We start from the raw sequence: 23,406 nt of genomic DNA, 5'->3' as shown, positions 1-23,406 counted from the left end.
TATAGTCCCTAGTGTGGATAGTGTATAACATGCAATTTTTTTCATACACTTTCCAAATTTATTTCTTTATATTTTATGCATGAATAGTAGTTTTCCCCTGTCTAGTCTCAAAAGTAAAATCTTAAATTTTCAACAGTAAAAAGCCAATGCTACTTCTGAATCCTCCAATAGGGAATTACTTATATCCATTAGAGAATTATCATAAACAATCACGAAATTATATGAACCTTCATCAGGAAAGCTCAAAACCAAATATGTGAAAGCCAAAGACCTAAGAGCTATATGACCAAAAGATTGTTAGAATTATCTAACAATCTTTTGGTCATAAAGCTCTTAAATCTTTGGCTTTCACATATTTGGTTTTGAGCTTTCCTGGTGAATATCTAACAATCTTTTGGCTTTTTACTTTTGAAAATTTAAGATTTTACTTTTGAGACTAGACAGGGGCAAATTACTTGGAACTGATATCAAGATCGGATCTAATGACTTAAACTACCATATAAACAAATAAGGAAAATACAGTATGCTTGTCAATGAGACAATCATTCAATAAAAAACAAAAGAAAAAACAACAGATGTGAATAATTACACCTTTAACAATATGTAACTTGAAAAGCACATATCGTATAATAAGCTATAAAAGACCCAGGGATGACAAAATTCAAAACGATTCCTAAAATCAGACCAACAAACCTAATTTACACGACCACGATAAACGAAAAATTAGTATGGCAGTCACCAACCAACGACAACCACTGTACTACAGGCTCGATCATGTCCTCTTACAAAGTTTTTGAAGTGTACTCCCAAGAGAAATAAGAATACAACAGCATGTCTACATTATATATGCCCAATCACGAAATTTATGCAAAATATATAATCAACCTGAATAATACTGATTTTACGTCAGGGATCACCAAACACCGTCCTGAAAGTGTAACATTATCCCTACTAGTACAGTAGTACGTTCAATCTATCTTTATCCAACCAGGAGTAAAGAATCTTAAAAAAAACAAATTCAGATAAGCCATGCTCATTTGTCTGTCCCAAGTGAGAAACCTCATAAAAAATTGTTTCCTTTCGTTATATCTTTATGTTTATTTTCATTTAGGGAATTTGGAGATGATGGCAATTTTTTTATAGTCCCTGTTTCACCTCAATTTTTCTACACTCGGCGACGAATGACAACATTACATCTCGTATTGGCACTTATATATTAAGTTGACCGACCTCTAGACGTCTCAAAGTACTAAACATGCTGATACTATATATTTATACACGTGATGTAAGTCACAGGGCAATAATATGTAGAATAATGTCAGATTCACGATCTTAACAAAAAAAAATATTTAATATAACAGAACAAAATCATAATTACACAATATTTAACAATAAATAAATACAATGTACATAGATGGATGGCAAATTTTCAGTTGTTGTTCATGGTGGAAAATGATATCTTTTATTCATGGTAGAAAATCGTCTAAAAATAAAATCTGTACGAAAGCTTTCAGTTTTTCCACCGGAAGACTGTAGTGTTTTGGCATGTCTTTTACTTAGATGTCATCATTCTGACGAATTCTGAAAAAAAGAACAAATAGCCATACATATTGTGATTTCAATGCATCTTGCATTTACATTCACTTCTAAACACAAATTATTCAACAAAAATGCGGCAATTCATTTACAAGTGAACCGTGTGAAAATTCTTTAGTACATTTAAGACCTTTTTGATAATTATATATTCTTCTACAGAATTAAACAAAAACATATGCATTTCCGTATTGTGTGATTTATAAATAATGTAAATATGTAAACCAAATGCACGTGGTCAATAAAACATACCTTCATAGTTGACTTGACCATCTCCGTCCAAATCGGCCTCCCGAATCATTTCATCAACCTCTTCATCGGTCAGTTTTTCACCTAGGTTTGTCATCACATGTCTGAGTTCGGCTGCACTGATAAACCCATTGCCGTCCTTGTCAAACACTTTAAAGGCTTCTCTTAATTCTTCCTCGGAGTCTGAATCTTTCATTTTCTTTGCCATCATGGTGAGGAACTCTGGGAAATCTATTGTTCCATTTCCTTAATAAGTAGAAAAATTGGCTTTAGGTTTGTAGACAACCTTATCCAAACTTTTTTCGTGCTATACAACCAAAGCCAGTAACAGTTTTTTTAATGTTGGATATACTATATAGAAATAAGAAGATGGGAGTACAACTCTAAATCAGAGCTTAAATGACGTAGAAGAGAACAATTATATGTCACCGTACAGCCTTCAACAATGGGCAAAAACCATACCGCATAGTAAGCTAAAAGGCCCGGAATAACAACTGCAAAACAGTTCAAACGAGAAAACTAACGGCTGCTATATGTACAAAAAAAAAAAACGGAAAACAAAATGATATGCAGCAACTAACTTCAACCACTGAATTACAGGCTCCTGATTCGGGACAGGCACATACACAATGTGGCGGGATTAAACATGTTTGCTGGCGCTAAACCCTTCCCTAACCTGGGACATTGGTGTAACGGTATAATATAAGAGCAAACTATACAGATCAGTTGAAAAGGTCTTTACTCATCAGATCAATATAGAGTACACAAATTGAATTTGTTTTATCCCCCGGTCCAAAAAATTATAAATCTACGACTAGATTAATTCTGTTGGTTTAATATACAAAATATACTCTACCATCTGCATCGACTTCGTTGATCATGTCCGATAACTCTGCCTCTGTTGGATTTTGTCCGAGGGATCTCATGACAGTTCCCAGTTCTTTTGTGGTAATGGTACCGTCGCCATCTTTGTCAAACAGACTGAAAGCTTCTTTGAACTCTATAAAATGAAAATAAAAACATGAAATTTGTAGTTGTTTTCTAAAGAAAACACCATTTAAACCTTTGGGAAGTATCTTTAATTGTATCTAACGATCTATTTGCAGTAGTACATTTCTCTTTGGAACAAAACATTTTACTTCAAAAGAGTAAGAGTTCTTCAGCGAGAATTCTGATTTCAATCATAAGTGATTATATATAAAGCTGATATAAACTTTACTTATAAAGGCATCTAATTTTATTGTCTCCCTGTTGAATTTTTCTATCAATTATGTAAATTTCTTATTTACAACATGCTGATGAACTTATATTTTCAAACCTGTAAATATTATTGTCATTATATACTTCAGACACAACTATACCAATCTTGATCGTAAACTTTATCCATCAATAAAACTATAAATTATGTCTCGGCTGCACAATGTGAATTTAGTTTCTCTACATACAAAATTGTTTAACCACTAGGAACTGTCGCTATATGTTTGAACGTTGTCAAAAACTTATTTAAGGTCCGATTTGGTAACATTTTCCTGCTAAACTCTAGATGTGTACAGTTTTTTATGGTTATTATGAAATATTTTGATGACCTGTGATTACTGAGAAATCATTATTTCTATACGATAATGAGCTAAAGTGTTTTTTTTTTTCTTGTTATCCATAAGCATTTTTCGTTCAGAATTTCATATCTGACTTTTCATTTTCTTATAAGCATAAATTATAAACGTGATCCATATTCGTTACAAGAAACTACAGACATTTCTGTATTGAATAGCAAAAATGTCATGCAATTTGGAAATACAACTATAACTTTAATCATAAAATTATTCTTAAAAATGTGTTTTTATATGAAATATATAGCACAATGTCCAAATGGTGAAACATTTTTACCACTGACTGTAATATATTTTTGTTTCACAAAACCTTTTTGTGGGGGGAAAGGGGGGGGGGGTATACAATATATATATATATATATATATATATTTTATGATTTTAATGAATTAGTTTTGAATAAAAAAGCAAAGACATGAAATTCTGTCTTTGATATATGTTTTATAATTTAATTATTTTTATGTTCTCATACATACCAGCAATTTGTTCTTCTGTAAGTTGATCTGCCTAAAATCAAAGAATATGATATAAAATAGCCCATGAATAAATTAACTATTCTGTTCATCCGCTCTAAAAGTACACAATATTGGGTGATATTCATGTGTTTATCACTGAAAAGAAAAGCTGGAGAAGACATGACTTTTAATCACTAAGCACTTGCCTTTAGCGTCTGGGAGCACTCTGAGATTCTGTTATATATGGTATAACATGAATGTTGTGTTTTGTTCTGTAAAACCAATATAATTAAATACAGATCGTGTCAATGATTGCATTATTAGTAAGTATTATTATCATTATTCAATTATCTGTATTTTTTATTGTATGAAAATAATAGTGGAAATCTTTATTACTGACTTAACTTAACCCCTCCACATGTTTAAGTGGCCGTACCAAGCCAGTGGTCTCATCACTCTTAGTCTTGTCTGTTCATGCCTTTGGCGTTTAAATATCTAGTTGATTGATTTTTGTTGTTATGTTGCTGTTAAATTGATTTCTGTTCGTTCATATGATAAAATTGTTAAATCATACTAGTTGTTCCTTTTAAATATAACCCTTGATCAACCCTATATTATTATATCATATTCTGTTTTGATCATCGTAAATTTATCGAACGAAAGAACTGATTTTTAACTAATATAGACTTTGTATACATATTACATTACATTAACATGTTTTTGATTAATATTTGTTATTTTAATGTCGCCTTGATTTTCAGAAGGTTACATAATTTTATAGACATTTTATGATTTCTCATGACAACTTTTATTATCAAATTCTGTTCCCCACTAAGAAAGAATTATGACTGAATAATAAATATTTATTTTGTACTAGTATTTTTATTTGGTAACCATGACAGTATAGGCCGCTGTCGTCTAGTCTAACTTCTTAAACATCAACACTATAGACAACCTTTAAATTGTGCATATAAAGCTTCTGTTTTCGTTATCATTGGTTTTGAAATCATGTTAATTAAAACAAATGTTCATTCAAGTCTTAAAGTTTTAAAGTTAAAATAGAATGGTCGGTAGAGTGGTGCAAGGGTTTAAAGATTACTCAAATTGGAAGAAATCTTTGATTCTAACATTGTATAAATATATTCAAAAAGAAAAAAAAAGTTTACGAGTTAGGACAGAATAATTGTTAATTACACTTTCAAATGAAGTGCCTTCGAAACACTTTTTAGTATTGATTTTATAACGGTCAGAGCCATAGGTTTGAAAGATGAGTTGGCTATAATTTATTTTGACATTTTGATTAAAAGAAATAGATACGTATAATCTTGTGATTAACATGTCAATGAAAATCTTGCCAACTCAATGCTGTCAGTATTGGTGGTATCATGACACTAACGAATACAGAGAAATAGGCTATTTCAATAGTTTGGAAAATTTGGAAATTTGCTATAACACTCAAACACGAAAAGTAATAAGCTGCATACATGTACCTCCTATTTACATGATGTTAATGATATTCAAAACTCTCAAAACTTACAATTTAGTTTAGTTTTATGTTTAAGACACTTGTTTGTTATTAACCAACAAAAAATTGAAATATGTTTTGAAAATGCGATCAGTATTAATATTACATTGAAAAATAAATGCATAAACAATTGATTTAACAAAAATTATTATGTGTTCTTTCTTCAAAAAAAATATTTGAAAGTTTACACCTACCATTTTGGTGACGTTCTGACTGGTTGGTGGCTAACAGCGAAGTGGACATAAATCTCTGGTTTTCACCTGTTGATTCAATATATCCAGTATTACCATCAAACGGATTCCAAATTAATAGAGGTACCTTAAAGGGTAATATTTTCTTGACAACGTTAGGAAAAGAGGATTACAAAAATTAACATACTTAAATACATTATACAATTTAAAAATAAAAAATAGTAATTTCATTGTAATATAATACAATACCTTTTAAAATAGGCATACATATGATTAAATGTGGATTAGAAAATGAAAACCACCAAATCCGTATAGGTAAAGATCAAGTATATTATTCATTGTCTTACCTGTTCCAACATGCAGGTGAAAGTATCGAAATTCTTATATAACCATATTATGTTGATATTGATTTTTTATCAATATAATCGCACAACACAATAATATCAACTCTGATTTGTGATAAACCAATAAACAATACAAATGATTAAAAATACATTACAGGTTTGAATAATATATATTTTCCGAAATCGATAACAGTTAATATACATGTCACTAAAATATATTGTCGTTTGATGAAAATTCGTGGACGCATTTTGATCTGGTTAAAGCATATGTTTAACAAATATTTATATCCATCATTCGTTAAATCAGAAACATAATATCAAATTTTGGAGATGCACCAATGGAAAAAACTAAGGTCTGTAAGTAAGTAAAGTAAGTAAATTTTGATTAAAATCGGGAAATATATGCATATCAATAAGCAACACGAGCGTATAATTTAAAACATCTGCGTATATACGGGTACAAACAAAAACCATAAAAGCATGTAGCATAATAAAAAGCAAAAACAAATGAGCACACATAGAAGCATAATGATTGACAAAATACACAAATTAAAAGCATAAAAAATAAATTGAGCAACAGGAACAGCACTGATAATTGTAGAGAGAAAAACAAGCTCTAAATAATAGCAAATAGCTCAGCAAAATATAAGAATTAATAGATGTCGTTCGTGTTGCTCAATTGTCAGTTTTCTGTGCAGTTTTTTGTAGACAGTTCTTTGTCTTTTGACATTTTTTCTTTGGGCAATGTGTGTTTTTCTTTGACTTAAAGTTTTTATTGCTCCTTTTTTGTATCTTTTCTCCTTTTTTTAAATATGGATAGTTATCTAAAAAACAACGTACGTATTTCAATAAAATTGAGAATGGAAATGGGGAATGTGTCAAAGAGACAACAACCCGACCATAGAGCAGACAACAGCCGAAGGCCACCAATGGGTCTTCAATGCAGCGAGAAACTCCCGCACCCGGAGGCGTCCTTCAGCTGGCCCCTAAAACATAGAAAAGAGCATAAGCGTATGCCAATCTCTTAGGTAGCACTCCACAGTTAGATGTGTATTTTCGCATTTTGAAAAATTGGAATTCTAGTGTGCAATGAAATTAATTTTTGGATAGCAGATGATTAACATGGCCTTCAAAATGGGTTTATATGAACACCAAGATTGTGTAATGTATGTATTGTGGTTTTTTTTCTGACAGAAATTATTGGAATGTTTTTCCACCTTGTTGTCGCACGAACTTTGTGACTTAAATTTACGAAAAAATGAGGTTGAGAACAAGAAATCATAGATTTCCTATTGAGAGTGGTAGATGGCAAAATATTGCAAGAGAAAATAGGAAATGCTTACTTTGTTACCCCGGTGACATCGGAGATGAATTTCATTATATTTTTTACATGTTCTGTATTTAATGATGACCGTTAACAGTTATTGAGAAAAAAATATGCAAATGAACCAAATTCATAAAAATTTAATAAACTGATGAATAGCAAAAATCTTTGTGAATTGTGTAAATTTATAAGACTATTTAATATGCATGTAGGCTCTCCTGTGTAACTTATGTACTTGGTACCATTTAGTTTAATCTGTATACTGTAATTTGTGATATTTGCCTTTGCCTTGCTTTCGTAACATATACATAATGTAATATTTATTGTGTGTATCTCTATACCAATGTAATTTTGTTTGTTGAGAAATAAAGATATATAAAGATGCCCAATTTTTAGCTCACCTGACCTGAAAGGTCAAGTGAGCTTTTCTCATCACTTTGCGTCCGTCGTCCGTCGTCCGTCGTCCGTAAACTTTTACAAAAATCTTCTCCTCTGAAACTACTGAGCCAAATTTGACCAAACTTGGCCACAATCATCATTGGGGTATCTAGTTTAAAAAATGTGTCCGATGACCCCGCCAACCAACCAAGATGGCCGCCATGGCTAAAAATAGAACATAGGGGTAAAATGTAGATTTTGGCTTATATCTCTGAAACCAAAGCATTAAGAGCAAATCTGACATGGGGTAAAATTGTTTATCAGGTCAAGATCTATCTGCCCTGAAATTTTCAGATGAATCGGACAACCCGTTGTTGGGTTGCTGCCCCTGAATTGGTAATTTTAAGGAAATTTTGCCGTTTTTGGTTATTATCTTGAATATTATTATAGATAGAGATAAACTGTAAACAGCAATAATGTTCAGCAAAGTATGATCTACAAATAAGTCAACTTGACCAAAATGGTCAGTTGACCTCTTAAGGAGTTATTGCCCTTTATAGTCAATTTTTAACCATTTTTCGTAAATTTTTGTAATCTTTTACAAAAATCTTCTCCTCTGAAACTACTAAGACAAATTTAACCAAAATTGTCCACAATCATCATTAGGGTATCTAGTTTAAAAAATGTGTCCGATGACCCTGCCCGCAAACCAAGATGGCCGACATGGCAAAAAAATAATACATAGGGTAAAATGCAGTTTTTGGCTCATATCTCTAAAACCAAAGCATTTAGAGCAAATCTGATGGTATAAAATTGTTCATTAGGTCAAGATCTATCTGCCCTGAAATTTTCAGACCAATCAGGCAACATGTTGTTGGGTTGCTGCCCCTGAATTGGTAATTTTAAGAAAATTTTGCAGCTTTTGGTTATTATCTTGAATATTATTATAGATAGAGATAAACTGTAAACAGCAATAATGTACAGCAAAGTTAGATCTACAAATAAGTCAATATGACCAAAATTGTCAATTGACCCCTTAAGGAGTTATTGCCCTTTATAGTCAATTTTTTACAATTTTCATAAATTTTGTAAATTTTTGTAAATTTTTACAAAATATTTTCCACTGTAACTACTGGGCCAAGTTCATTATAGATAGAGATAATAGTAAGGAGCAAGAATGTTCAGTAAAGTAAGATCTACAAACACATCACCATCACCAAAACACAATATTGTCATGAATCCATCTGTGTCCATTGTTTAATATGCACATAGACCAAAGTGAGCGACACAGGCTCTTTAGAGCCTCTAGTTATTTAATCATTTGATAGATTAATGTCAATAATTTCAGAAAATTTATCACTTTAAGTGATTGAAATTCTAGTTTTAACCAAATTTTGGGGAATTTATGACATTTTGTGCCCCTTTTTGCAATATTTTATGATAAATAAATGCGGAATGTTGCCTTGGATACATATATTATATTTCACCATTTTAACTGTTGAAAATCAAATCTATGGAAGATACTGATTAAATACATATGCATATGTATGACACAAACAGTTGGCTTAATGTATTAGAAAGCCAGGAATAGAAGATGATTAAACATTTTGTGGGTCAGTTTTGATTTTATTTCCTAACTTTGGAGTGCTAACTTAATCGCCCCGAATAAGTTTGTAACAGGATATAGTCTTGGTGCTGGCATAAAAATACGGATATTGTTTTATCTGAATAAGCTGTTGTAAAACTTAAGAAAATATAGAAATTAAGGAAGGCCAGAGACATATATACATATATATATATATATGTGTGTATATATAGGTCTCTGGGAAGGCATATCCGTCGGCCATAGCTCTGATTCCGTGCACGGATTAGGCAATTCGATTATATCAACCCCTCAACGTTTCTATATGTTTTGGTTTTCAAATATTTTGACCTCAAGCATCACTGAAGAGACATGTATTGTCGAAATAGCCATCTGGTACAGTATAATTAATATATGATGAGTTTATTTGCACCGTTTAATTTGATTAATAGATTACTAAAGATTTGACAACAACAACTGATGTATTAAAGAAAACAAAAAAGTAACAAAATAAAAAGGCAAACAATCTCAGACGAAGTTTTTAAATTACGTCAGACAATTTAACATGGCAGGGTATTTTTTTTATATCTCAATCCTTCCCCTTTATAAAAAAAGTATAACAAAATCACTGAACTCTAAGACAAATTAAAAAAAGGGGAAGTCCATAAAAACTGACAAAATCAAACGCTATAAATCAAAGGAACAAGTGAAAATAAATTGCCATATTCCTGACGTTGTAAGGCATTTCCCGAAGAAAATGGTGGGTTAAACCTGGTTTTATTGCTAGCTAAAACTTCCTTTTGTATGACGGTTGTTTATATTTCCGTTATATTGACAAAATTAGGTTAGCAACCCAAACAGGTATAATGTCGATCAGCGGAAAAACCAAATGGTACATAGAAGAACTGGCGGTGAAAATCAGCTCAGGGGAGGCTTTTTAATAGCAGCATTCCAGACGGAAAACAAACTGGTATGAGTAACACAAAGTTTAATAAGATCGTTTGGAAGAAAACTCGCAATGATTGTCCAGAATGCTATAAGTATAAATTGGTTGTGCTGATATGGAAACCAATCATAAATAAAATTGAGAATGGAAATGGGGAATGTGTCAAAGAGACAACAACCCGACCATAGAACAGACAACAGGAGAAGGTCACCAACAGGTCTTCAATGCAGCGAGAAATTCCCGCACCCGGAGGCGTCCTTCAGCTGGCCCCTAAACAAATATATATACTAGTTCAGTGATAATGAACGCCATACTAAACTCCAAATTGTACACAAGAAACTAAAATTAAAATCCCGCACCCGGGATCATGTCTTTTAGTACTATAGTATTGTATGATGTAGGCATTCCTATTGGCACCAAGTTGTGTGTTATTTTGAATCACTAAGCCAGTTTTAAGGCCAAACTTAGTAAAGATCTCTCTTAATTCCATTCAAAGTCATATGAAGCGAGTTTCTGGTAATTATACTGTTATCAAAATTACTGAACCAATGTATGCATATATATGATAAACTAGAATTTGGTGATCGAGTGATCCACGAAACTGTGTTCAAATGTTTAAAGATTTGGTCAAGAAGGACTTTAATTATCATTGGCAACCCAAATTGTCAATTTTTTAAGTGGCATTACTCTTAATCGATATATATGTCAGACCATCAACATGCAATATGGCCTTTATTTGACGATCCATATGACATTGTGTTCAGATTTCAAATTAATTGATAAGTGGTACAATGCCAATCTTAAAAGTAACTACTAAGGCATAACTTTAAAACCACAAAAATCGATCTAGACCTGTATTGTATGGTCTATGACATTGTGTTTAAGTTTCGAATGATTTAGTCTAGCAATATTTTAATTATCATCGATATCCGGAAGCGGAAGAGAACACAATGTTAAAGGTAACTATAAGGGTAAAAAATCTAGATCGGTAAATGCCAAAATCACCAAAACCAAACATGACCTATATTTAATGGTCGATGACATTATTTTCAAAAGATTTGGTCAAGCGATACTTTAATTATCATCCAGAATCCAAACTTGTGGCAGACGAACAGACGAACGGACGGCTATAATGAATAAATCATGCATGCTGTTACGAAAAAAGGTGTTTTATTGCAGAAGATTTATTGTTCTGTTTAACGATCATGGATATTACATTCAGTTTATATATGTCTAACATGAAGTTCATGTTCATCTTAAATGCTATATCCATTTACTGTCCATGCAGTACTGAACACTTCGCAGCATAAATGTTTGTAAAAAGGCATAAAACTGTGCTGTAGTCATCAAACGGATAGCATCATATTAACGAAGTCTGAAATAGAAATAAAACCTTGATTAACACCGTAGAAAAAATACAAAATGATATGGATATCTGCTTCATAAAATGAGGCGGAAGATACAAAGGGGACATTCAAAACTCATAAGTCGAAGAGTATGATCATATATTAATGTGTTTTTTAATAAAAGCCAGCGGATCAAATATACAAGTAAAATGAAATATATCAAGTGTGAAGTGTAAAGGTGATTGGAACTGAAAAGAAACAAACAAGCATATCTTTATTTTTTACCGTTTTATTTCTTCGAGGTTCATGGTTTTTCAAGTTCATGTAACTATGTTAAATTATTCACTTATCTATGAATAAAAAATTGTGATTTTAGCAGATGAGTTAACTTTTGCATTATATTTTAGGCAAGGATATTTAAAGCGGATATTGCTCAAATCAACCAGGTTTCATACTAAAATATGTAGCCCGCTTTTTATTCCTGTAAATGAAATGATATCATGTCCTGTATAATAAGTAATGGTTTTGAGTAAATGTATTACAGTTACCATCATAGTTTACTCGTCCATTTCCTTCTTTGTCCGCCAATTTCATCATCTCATCTGCTTCCTCTTCCGTTAAACTTTCACCGGATGTTAACATCATTCGCTTTAACTCTTCTGCACTAATATATCCATTATCATCTCTATCAAAAACACGTAAAGCTTCTCGCAGTTCATCGTCTGGGTGAACTTCTTGAGCCTTGTTCTCCACATATGAAAGAAACGTCTCATAGTCTATTGATTCATTACCTGGTAAAATTCAATTGTAAAAATTGATGCGATTTTAGTATTTAAATTTAGAAAAAAGAGTCGGAAAACACTAAAAACTGTTCATAAAAAAGATTGATTACTTGCTTGATTGATTGAGGTTTGGTTAAAGTTCGGTGGCAAATATTTCATGCATGTTCGGGACGATTAATAAGGAAAAAGGAATACACCATAAAACCTAACCTGTGAACTTTACTTACAACTTTGATTTCCTAGAATGCAGAGATACATCTGTATCTAACTCACTTTGCCCCCGCCGCGGCGGAGGGGCATTAAGTGTTACCCTTGTCCGTCCGTTCGTACGTATGTCCCAAAATTAGTTTCCGTTCTCTAACTTTAGTTTGCCTGAACCAAATGTTATTACACTTATATACAATGCTTATTACCACAAAACACAGATCAAGTTCGAATTTGGGTGGCGTCACTTTTACCGTTCCGGAGTTATAACCCTTTATAACGTTACATGCAAGAGGGGGCATCATTTGTGTCCCATGGACACAATCTCCATGTGTTTATAAAAAAAAACATTAGATACTGTTAAGTTAAGCATGTATACTATTAGAAACGCATTAAGATTAGTTACATGCACTCAACATTGTAATTAAAACGGGAGAATGTCAAGATAAAATCAAGGCATATTTTTACCAGGCTTTTGAACCAGTATTTCTTAACCATGTTGTTTCTGTGCATGTATGCTTACCTTCTGGATCAACCGTTCCTTGAATTGCTGATATTTCTATTTCTGGAGGATTCAGTCCTAAGGCTCGGACACATTTTCCAAGTTCTGTTTTCGGTATAAGTCCCGTATCAGTTTTATCAACCAGTAAAAATGCTTCTTTAAACTCTGTAATATGGATTATTAATGTAATAAGTCAAAATGAAGTGTTAATGCAGGCTTGACCTTAACACATGTTCTAATTGTACTAGATAAGTATGAAATATTTGCCACTGGAGGAAATTGATTTAATTTGAAAAATGTTATGTAGTGAAAGAATACGAAATTGTATATGAAGATGAAGGTAACTAGTCGTTTAAAAATTTTAGTAAATCCTGAAATTCCTATGATTCGTAGTCCCAAAAATTGAGCGTACGACCTCAGTGATAATCGAACTGTTTTGTGTGCAAACAAGCTACCACTGACAGAACTCGTAGAAATAAATTGATGTATACAGTACTTATTTATTTAGAACTTTCATATTAACTATGAATCCGAAAAAGTTTCATATGTATTATAACTCCTATCAAACATATGGTGTCAAGAATATTTCAGAAGATGTTGGTTAATATTAACTATCTTGCTACCGGAGCCGGGACTTACTGCACCTTAGTGCGACGCTGGAGAGCATTTAGGCAATTCTGTAAAATGTAGTCAATTTTAAACATGCATATCTTTATGCATTAATACATATTCTAAATCAAAACGACAAGTACACTGTTCAAAGGTAGTATTTAAAGTGCAATTACCGTTCAAAAGATTGTTACTTTCAAGTTTGTCTTAGGACTAATGTATAATGCACATATATGTTTTATATAGTTTCATAGATAAGTTTAATATCAAGCTGGATTGGGAACATACCTAACTTCAAGTGTTCTTTTGGATCATTCTGAAACAAAGATATAAAAAATACACTGTTCTATAAAGTATGCATGTTATTGTCACTACCTTCGATATAAGCTCAAATCTACAACAAACCGATAATATAATAGAAAAAAACAAAGGATATAGGACACAAAATCAGTACATGCACAGCAAAAAAACACACAATAAGCAAAGGAACAGCGCTTTTATTGCTGTTCTTCATCTCAAAGTCACAGTCAGGCCTTCAAGACGGATCAAAATAAAAACAAAAAACAAAAAACAAAAAACAACTCTAACCTCCCTGCAAGTTTAAGACGGCCCCTAGCACCGGCTTGAGCGGAAGTCTTTGCAAATATAAATTTGGATAGACTTTGTAAGATGTAACACCACCTAATCGGGCCCGGGAAAGAAGAACATACTGGAAAGTAGTACATATTTAAAACAAAATAATTCCTACGCATAGGTGTAAATCTAAAACTATGTAGCATATATTTTAGTAATTAAGGTATCAGATGAAAGGTGAAGACTGGTGATCCTTGTAGAACACATAATTGACTGATAATTTTGAATAATACAAAAATGTATGAACCACATCATTTTTCATTGGAATAGGAAATATTCAGCATACTATAAGGTTATAGAACTGTTGATGTCTAATACCTGCATTGTGGATTTTAGGGTTGTAAATGAAATAATCTTAGCAATACATAATAATTATCAACCCTAATCTTAGTGTATTTTCACATTCTAATTTTAAACACAACTACCACACAACTGTCATGCTTGTATATTGCAAAGTTGTTATCATTTTTTCAAACTTACAGACTGAACAAGAAACATATGTTGGATAAATAGATATAAGAAGATATGGTATGAGTGCCAATGAAACAACTATCCATCCAAGTCACACTTTGTAAAAGTAAACCATTATAGGTCAAAATACGGCCTTCAACACGGAGCCTTCGCTCACACCGAACAGCAAGCTATAAAGGGCCCAAAATGACTAGTGTAAAACCATTCAAACATGAAAACCAACGGTCTAATCTACATAAAAAACGAGAAACGAGAAACAAACGACAACCACTAAATACCTAGAAATAAATTCTCTTTTATTTCAAAAGAGCTGCACTTTACTGATTGCCTTGTCAGACGGTTTTTGAAAATAAGTCAAGGTCAAAGTGTTCAAGGTATTTGCTAGAAATTCTTAAAAAACAACTTCTGTTTTTAATTTCATGATTTCTTTGATAGTATAACATTTATACTACTCAAATAACGAGGTCCAGTTTGTTAGCCGACATGACATAAAAACGAAGAATCAAAGAATTCAACTGTATATATAACAAATATAGAGAATAGTGTTGATTAAAAATTACACCATTCCAGGCACTTTTGTTTTCCACATAATTAATATTATCAATAATTTAAAACAAGTTCCGGGTCGAATTCGATACCGATATCAATAATATATGTCACATGTAGTTTCCGGTATGTATGCTACGTATAAGCCTCCTTTCATTAGGAGCACCATCATGAGTTATGGTGTAAAGGAGGACATTTAGAACACTGTATCGACACAGATTTAATGTGAGCATTTGCCTACCCAGTTCCCAGCATGGCCGTGACGGGACTTACTTCCAGAAAGTTAGCCTTCCCAAAACATGAATAAATACAATGCAATACAACATACGAACACACCCACTCACCTGATTCGGTCATCTTCAAAATATAAATAGTGCAAAATAAAAGTGCAAAATATATACAAAATAAGAGAAAATGTCACCCCGGATTCCGCACAAATGCCATGACAACTAACGGGAAACCGGTAAGGACATACTTGGATTCCAAACCGTTACCGCTAAATGCCCAGTTGTATTCCTGGTAGAGGAAAGCAGAAAATCCTACGATAAAGGATCTCGGACAGAAACTACCGATCCATTAGGGGTACAGCTAAAACCCTCAGCCATCAAATAGATTGGTCTGATAGTTTCCCACATGGAAACTACTAATGGATCCCATCTGACCACATGCTCAAACAAACCTGAAAATTCCTGAAGAAACTATCCTCAGCAAAAAAATGTAGTCCAAAACATAAAATATACGATGTAAGGATAATATTTATCTATGAAACCAATTTGACAGAACAATTTCAATGACGTTGAGGGATTCTCTTTGCAAAAATATTCACGTCCGCTCTCATCTGGTTGTAGTAAGAAAACCAGGATGGGTTTAAACAGAAAGATTTTGAAAGCAGAGAAAACTGTACACCTTGTAATCAACCTGACTTTATGAGATGACAATACGAATAATAAAAATCCTGACTGCAAATAAGGCGTAGGTAGCCTACTTTAATTCAGTCACGGAACCGCGAGATAGCGGGTGTGTTCTAGTGTATATTATTATGTAGACAGTGATGATGATTGTTATCGTCAATTAGTTTTTTTGTGCAATCAATTCAATGCATAATGTATGTATTAAAAGCCCAGACAATATCCTATAGCATACGTTCGGTTATTAAGGATTAACATATGTGGCAGTTTTTGGTCTTTTGAATTTTCGTGTCAGATGTTTTTAAAATATAAAGTGTTTTGTTTTGACTGTTGTTTCCCTTTCCGTCGTTTTTTTTATGACATGGCGTTGTCAATTTCTTATCGACTTATGAAAATTGAATGTCTCTTTGGTACCATTCGCCTCTTTAATACATTTCAGAACAACAACAAAAAAGAGGCGAAAGATACCAAAAGGGATAGTCAAACTCATATTAAAGTTGACAACGAACAGAAAATTTAATGGCTAAAAGCGAAAAACAACGAAAAGATAAACAAAAGTCTACAAACCACAACATAGAAAACTGAAGACTGAGCAACACGAACCCCACCAGAAACCGGTGGTGATATCAGGTGCTCCCGAAGGGGTTAACAGAGCCTGCTCCACATCAAACTCCGTACAGTGATCGTTTCCGTTCCGGAACTGTTTTCCCTTAAAGAGATTGAGAAAAATGACGTAAAAATTACAGAAATGAAGGACACCCCCCCCCCCCCCCCCCCCCCTCCCCCCAATACACCTTTTAGCTATTTGGAAATCTGTCCCGCTCAGTTGACCCGAGAATCTGTCCCGCTTGAACTTTTGACGTCATACGACAATCACTTTTCCATTGTGGCGTCAGATATTTTCTATTATGACGTCAACATTTTACGGGAACTTTTGTGATGTCCAGTAATGGCGGACAAATAAGGTGTATAGCTGGAACTGCCGGGGAGTTTGGCTCCACATGTCAGTGACACACTGCAAATGATTCATGCATATCAGCCATTGGTTTCAGATAAGCTGGTGCAAGGATTATAATGAACATGAATAAGGAATATAAAATGTATGATCTTACCCAATATTGCGACGGTAAATCAGAAGACGTCATGATTTTTACATTTATGACGTCATACTTCCGGTAGTCATTTCATTACGTCAGTCGTGAGTGTATGTCCTTTCAATATATTTTGACGTCGGTGCAACGTTCACTCGGTCATCACTTTATTTAGTTTTTCTATCAACATTTCACTTTCTACGACCTTTTAATTAAAATATCTCGTTAGTTGATTTTGTACAGAAGAACTAATGTAAATAATTAATTTGAAATCTGTATAATGTACAAACTTGTTGGGCTACATCTTATATATACAGTGATCTCCGTAGTTCAGTAATAAATATTAGTTGTTAATCTATAAAACTAAAGTCTTACCATTTTGCTATCGCCGCCGTAGTTCACATGAGATGTTTTGATATAGTGTATTGGATTTGTATTAATAGATTATATTTGACTGTGCGAATATTTCTATAGTGTGTTGACGTGTGTATTATATTTTATTGACTAAAATTGATTTTAAATGTAGACCTACAAGAAAAGATCCATTTAAATCCAACCCGAGAAGTGTGTTTATCCAAGAACATCATAATGACTGTATTCATGTATATATGTAGTTTGCGATTTAAGCGGTCAACTAACGGATTTTTTTATTTAACTTGATACATTTATACAATGTAAATACCTTTTTTTTTAATCAAAATAGGTTTTTGTTGCTCAATAACCCAATCCGTAACGGAAGAAAATTGGACCGGTTGTATTACATGCACCTAGTTTGAATAATGTGCGATAAGCATGATAAGAAGGCATAACATTATTGTGATAACAACCTTTGGCTTTTATTAACTACTAGCAATCAATAGCACAGTACCTTATTAGTTATCTTGTTTGTTTTAATGTAGCTGCGTTTGTCTCCTGAATTATAGACATCGACCAATTTCAGTCTAATAAGCTAACACAGGCAGATAAGTAACATTATGCAAGTACGCTATTCCTTTCATTTTGTGTCCGATATGGTATATCTTTGATGCCATTAGCCAATCATTACCCGATTAATATTCGCTGCAATAATCCTCAGTATCTCTAGTAAAAAAGTTCGAATTGTCTTATGCCAGTTAACCGATATGACCGCTAGTATTATAAAATGTATAGAATAAAAAAGCATGCAGGCTAAATGTCTATCTTTTAATAATACCCTTTAGACGTTAATTATTAATGTATGTTGGCTCTTTTCAGGTCAATCACATTTGTAAGTGTTTCTTAACTAAATTTGGATATTCTTGTTTATATGTCCGTTTTTGTCATATAGCTTCTAATGTTTCTACGAATTTATACATCCCTGACTTTTAAAAGTTTAGGTTTACTACTACGGGGATGTTTAACGACGTTGATTACCAATGAGGGTCTCAGTCGCACGGTCAGCCATGGCTTACGCGATTTGGAGCATTATACAAAAAAACAATAAATGTAATAATATTTTGATGAAATGAAATGTTCAAATTAGAGAAAAACAAATGTCGATATTTTAAAACAAAACATAAGATAAGCAACACTTTGACAAGTTAAGAAAAATAAATTAATAAGATAAATGATAAATTTACCAAACATAGAGCCAAAGGCATGACATTATTGAGAACAAACGTGCCACCAAGAGAACAGGATACAAACCAAAACAGCTAGTATAACAAAGAACGACAGTGCCGTAGTTACAGCTATTCCAGCAGACAAATAAAGAGTGGATAATTTATGCATGTTAAACGTGACTAATGCATTCAATTGGCAAAACTTAATGTGCATCGCTGCAGCTAGATTAAGAAGGCAAAGACTTATTAAAATGTGTTGTGCCAAATGTGATATCGAATTAAGTTGCCAAATAAGATGGAATAGCCAAATAGGCCTAAACATATGTTTGGGAATTAAGGGGAAAAATTATTTGGTGGAAAGTGTTATATGTGTATAAAATAAAGACAATGAGATCAAATAAAAGTAAATGTATATGGAATTTTGACAGTTTTGTGACAGCCTATCGTAGTTGCAGAATTTTATTTGCCTCGTTAGTATACACTGGAAAGTTATCTACATGAAGACAAACGCCCCACGCTAATTTCATAAGTTGGGTTTTATTGTTTCTGGTGAAGGTAAATCAATAAAAGCGCGTCGGTTGCACGTAATTCATAAATTTTGATTTTCATTATCGTTTAATTTGAACTACTCTTGATCGATTTACTATGATAAGCCGTTTTACTATTTATTCTAACTTCAAGATATATATATAGTTTATAAGATATCTTATAAAAACTAGATTATATAACTTAAAGATATCTTATATATTATATGAGATATCTTGAAGCTAGAATAAATAGTAAAACGGATTGCCATAACTGATTACTGTTATCATTATGTTACAAAATTTCATGAACAATGGTCCTTTTGTTTGTCTTGCTCGTAGATCAAAGATATTTTTTATGAGGGCTGACGTTGTGTATATCACATATCACTGTGCAATGAGAAATTATCAATCACATACACGTGTTTGTGATATATGTTTCAGTTGATACACTTCTGTGTTTTGATGCATGGCTTTTAAACCTAAATAACAGTATCATGAAAATGACAATTTTGTATTTTGTAGTCAACCTTTCTGGCAAATAATGACATGCGACTTCAGAGAATAAAATGTTAAGTCAAGAACATTATAAGTAGAACTTAAGATACTTTTTTTATTGTAAAATGTGTCGTGATGAGAAAAAGATTATTGATTTATTCACATGTAACTTTAAACCTTACTTCAAAATAATGATACTATTAGGTAAGGCTTGAATACCGATTACTGCTGCCCATCATTTTCTGAAGGAGGTTTGGGAAAATATATCTGATTTTACATATTTTATACTTTCAAACATGTTTTGGCTCATTACTCGCTGGATCTAACAGTTATAAAATCAAAAGTTCAAGTTTAAAATTTGTACCTTACACAGAGCAAGAACACACCCGCGACATGGTCTGTGACTGAATTAAAGTACCTATGCCATATTTTTAGCTTGGATTTTTATTATTCGTATTATCATCAAATAGCCATGCTGTTTGTATGGTGCACAGTTTTCTCTGCTTTCAAAATCTTTCTGTTTGAACCATTCCTGGTTTTCTTACTACAATAAACTTACTCTTGATAAACTAAATTTAATTTTTTAATTAACTTAGGTACACCTACTGAAAGAAAACCAGGTTCTCCTAATAGAGGAGGGATTTACAGAAGGTAACAGGTAACTACAACCGGAAACTACATGTGACATAGTATATTAAAGGTATCGGTATCGGATTCGACCCGGAACTTGTAAATCATTGGTAATATTTAATTATGTGGAAAACAAAAGGGCCTGGAATGGTGTATTTTTTAAACAACACCATTATCCTATATTAGTTGTATATTAAGTTTACTTCTTTGATTCGTCGTTTTTTCGTCATGCCGGCTAACAAATTGGACCTCGTTATTTTAATAGTATAGATTCGAAAACCGTCTTTTGTTTTGAAGAAGTTTAATGAAATGAATCATGATTATTTGTTTTTGTAGCTAGTTTGAAAAAAGTTCAAAACACTAAGCTATATTCTTATTTGTTAATCCCGAACTAAAACCGGTTTGGAAAACCCATACTACTACTATATAGTACACTGGTTTATATGGTTTGGTCATTGCTATCATTTTGAAGATACTAGAACACACCCGCGACATCGCGGGTCCGTGACTGATTTAAAGTATCCAATTATGCAGCAATAATATAATAATAATAGCAATTATATAATAATAATAGCAATAATATAATAATAATAGCAATACTATAATAATAATAGCAATAATATAATAATAATAGCAATAATATAATAATAATAGCAATAATATAATAATAATAGCAATAATATAATAATAATAGAAGTATTGGTATTGTCATCTGATAAAGTCATGCTGATAATAAGATGTACGGTTTATCTGCTTTCAAAATCATTCTGTTTGAACCCGTCGACCTGGTACTTATAAATCATTGGTAATATTATTTATTTAGAAAACAAAAGGGCCTGGAATGGTGTAATTTTTAATCAACACCATTGTCCTATACTAGTTATATATAAAGTTAAATTCTTTGATTCGCCGTTTTTACGACATGCCGGCTAACAAATTGGAAACTGTACCTACGCCTTATTTTAAGTCTTGATTTTTTAATATTCGTATTGTCATCTTATAAAGTCATGCTGATTAAAATGCTACAACCGGAAACAAAGTGAGAATGATTGAATTTAGTAGTGTCAACCCTGTATAATGACGGAGATTAGGTGTTATTATGACCACTGCATATAGCAAATCACAAATACACCGTTTGGTGGTGCGCCTGACAGATGCGGAACGTATAGATTAGGTAATAGGTTACAGGTAACATATATATACTATTGGTATCGGTATCGGATTCGACCCGGAACTTGTTAATTATTGGTAATAATAATTATATGGAAAACAAAAGTGCCTGGAATGGTGTTATTTTTAATCAACACCATTGTCCTATATTAGTTATATATAAAATTGAATTCTTTGATTCGTCGTTTTTACCCCATGCCGGCTAACAAATTGGACCTCGTTATTTTAGTATTATAGATATTTGTAATAGTATGAAGTGACATTACAAAGTTTAATACTTTTTGTGTAGAAATTTGGAAATGTAATTTTCTTTTTGATACCGTTTTCTTTTTCCCCGCCCCCTTTTTTTTCGAGGATGTGTTAAGGGCTGTAGATTTTTTTTACAAAAAATAGATAAGAATGCAATATTTTGTATTCCTACTCTCCTCTTCTTTATCATTCATATTTGAAATACAGTAACTACCCTTGAAGAATAAAAAGAAGGTATCTTTGAACTTCATATGCACAATTAAAATAAGTCAGTTAGGAAAGGCACTTAATTCCTTTTCAATCGGTATTACAAACGACACAAGCATATTAGCTTATACACGTCATACAAATCCCTTTTATTAAACGAGTTACTACAGTTTAATCTTCTTATAAAAATATATAACACTCTTATATCATTTTTTTTTTACAGCAACACGAATACTGCAGAAAAAAGGGAATCGTATGCACTCCCAAATTTGGAAAACGAAATTTTTCATTTAATACAGATGCCTTTCTACTTAAGAATAGTTAGGACAGTTCTACCATGATAGAAAAGTGTTAGAAAGTTCTACACTAGACTAGTTTTTGGGCAGTTCTAACCTAGGACCGATTATACACTTTTATCCTAGAACAGCTTTAGATAGTTCTTATTTAGGACAGATTATACACTTTTATCCTAGATCAGCTTTAGATAGTTCTTATCTAGGACAGCTTCTACAGTTTTATCCTTGAACAGCTTTAGATAGTTCTAATCTAGGACAAATTCTACAGTTTTATCCTAGAACACCTTTAGATAGTTCTAATTTAGGACAGATTCTACAGTTTTATCCTGTGAAAGTTTTTGACAGCTCTAACTTAATATAACAGTTTGTACAGTTCTATCATAGAACAAATCCTGAAAGTAGTTCTAATTCTTAAACAGCTTAGTCAGCTTTATCTATTAATTCTTATAGTTATTTATTTATTCAATAATCTTATTTGTTTAATCTCATCCTTAATCTGTAAGCACAAAAGAATTGATGTGCAATTCTTAAGCTTGTTCAATGTCTATGGCATTACCAAATTAAAAAGATACGATACACAATTAATCTATTACCTGCAGTGGGATCATAATTCATAATAAGTTTTGATGATATAATTCTTCGATCATCTTTAAAACATTGACCTATTCACGATAATTATGTCTGTTTTATAAATTTTCACAAATGAAAATTTAACAAATTAATATCGAACCAAGTAAGAAATATACACTCTGTTATAAGCATACCGTACAACACTATCAAATCAAAGAACAAAATAAACAATAGGAAAGAAACGCGACCTACTTTTTACCCATTTTCAGCTAGAAATAATAGGTTCAAGCTCGGAAAAGAAAAAACCTACATGTGTATTACCTATATATAGTTTTTTTAGTAAGAAGTATGTTAAGACGGACAAGTTGTTTTCCTTGATATAGAGAAAATATAGA

The 23,406-nt window shown here is 32.3% G+C and overlaps 2 protein-coding genes across 2 annotated transcripts; both read right to left on the bottom strand.

The window, feature by feature from the left end:
• Nucleotides 1–1,323: 1,323 nt before the first annotated feature.
• On the bottom strand, nt 1,324–5,709 carry LOC127738247 (calmodulin-like). Its single transcript, XM_052249431.1, has 5 exons — nt 5,625–5,709; nt 3,927–3,957; nt 2,699–2,842; nt 1,846–2,088; nt 1,324–1,581 (listed from the first exon to the last, which is right to left on the bottom strand). Exons 1-5 carry the CDS (start codon nt 5,625–5,627, stop codon nt 1,553–1,555), a joined length of 450 nt encoding a protein of 149 aa, XP_052105391.1. The 5' UTR covers nt 5,628–5,709; the 3' UTR covers nt 1,324–1,552.
• A 5,634-nt stretch (nt 5,710–11,343) lies between these two features.
• LOC127738252 (calmodulin-like) lies at nt 11,344–17,769 on the bottom strand. The gene is made up of 5 exons (XM_052249436.1): nt 17,663–17,769; nt 13,927–13,954; nt 13,051–13,194; nt 12,090–12,332; nt 11,344–11,570 (listed from the first exon to the last, which is right to left on the bottom strand). The coding sequence occupies exons 1-5, from the start codon at nt 17,663–17,665 to the stop codon at nt 11,542–11,544; spliced, it is 447 nt and encodes a 148-aa protein (XP_052105396.1). The 5' UTR covers nt 17,666–17,769; the 3' UTR covers nt 11,344–11,541.
• Nucleotides 17,770–23,406: the final 5,637 nt, after the last annotated feature.

Source organism: Mytilus californianus, unplaced genomic scaffold, assembly GCF_021869535.1.
Source record: "Mytilus californianus isolate M0D057914Y unplaced genomic scaffold, xbMytCali1.0.p SCAF_4, whole genome shotgun sequence".
Lineage (NCBI taxonomy): Eukaryota > Metazoa > Mollusca > Bivalvia > Mytilida > Mytilidae > Mytilus > Mytilus californianus.
Note: the sequence above shows the minus strand (reverse complement) of the source record. Positions and strands in the feature narration are given on the sequence as shown.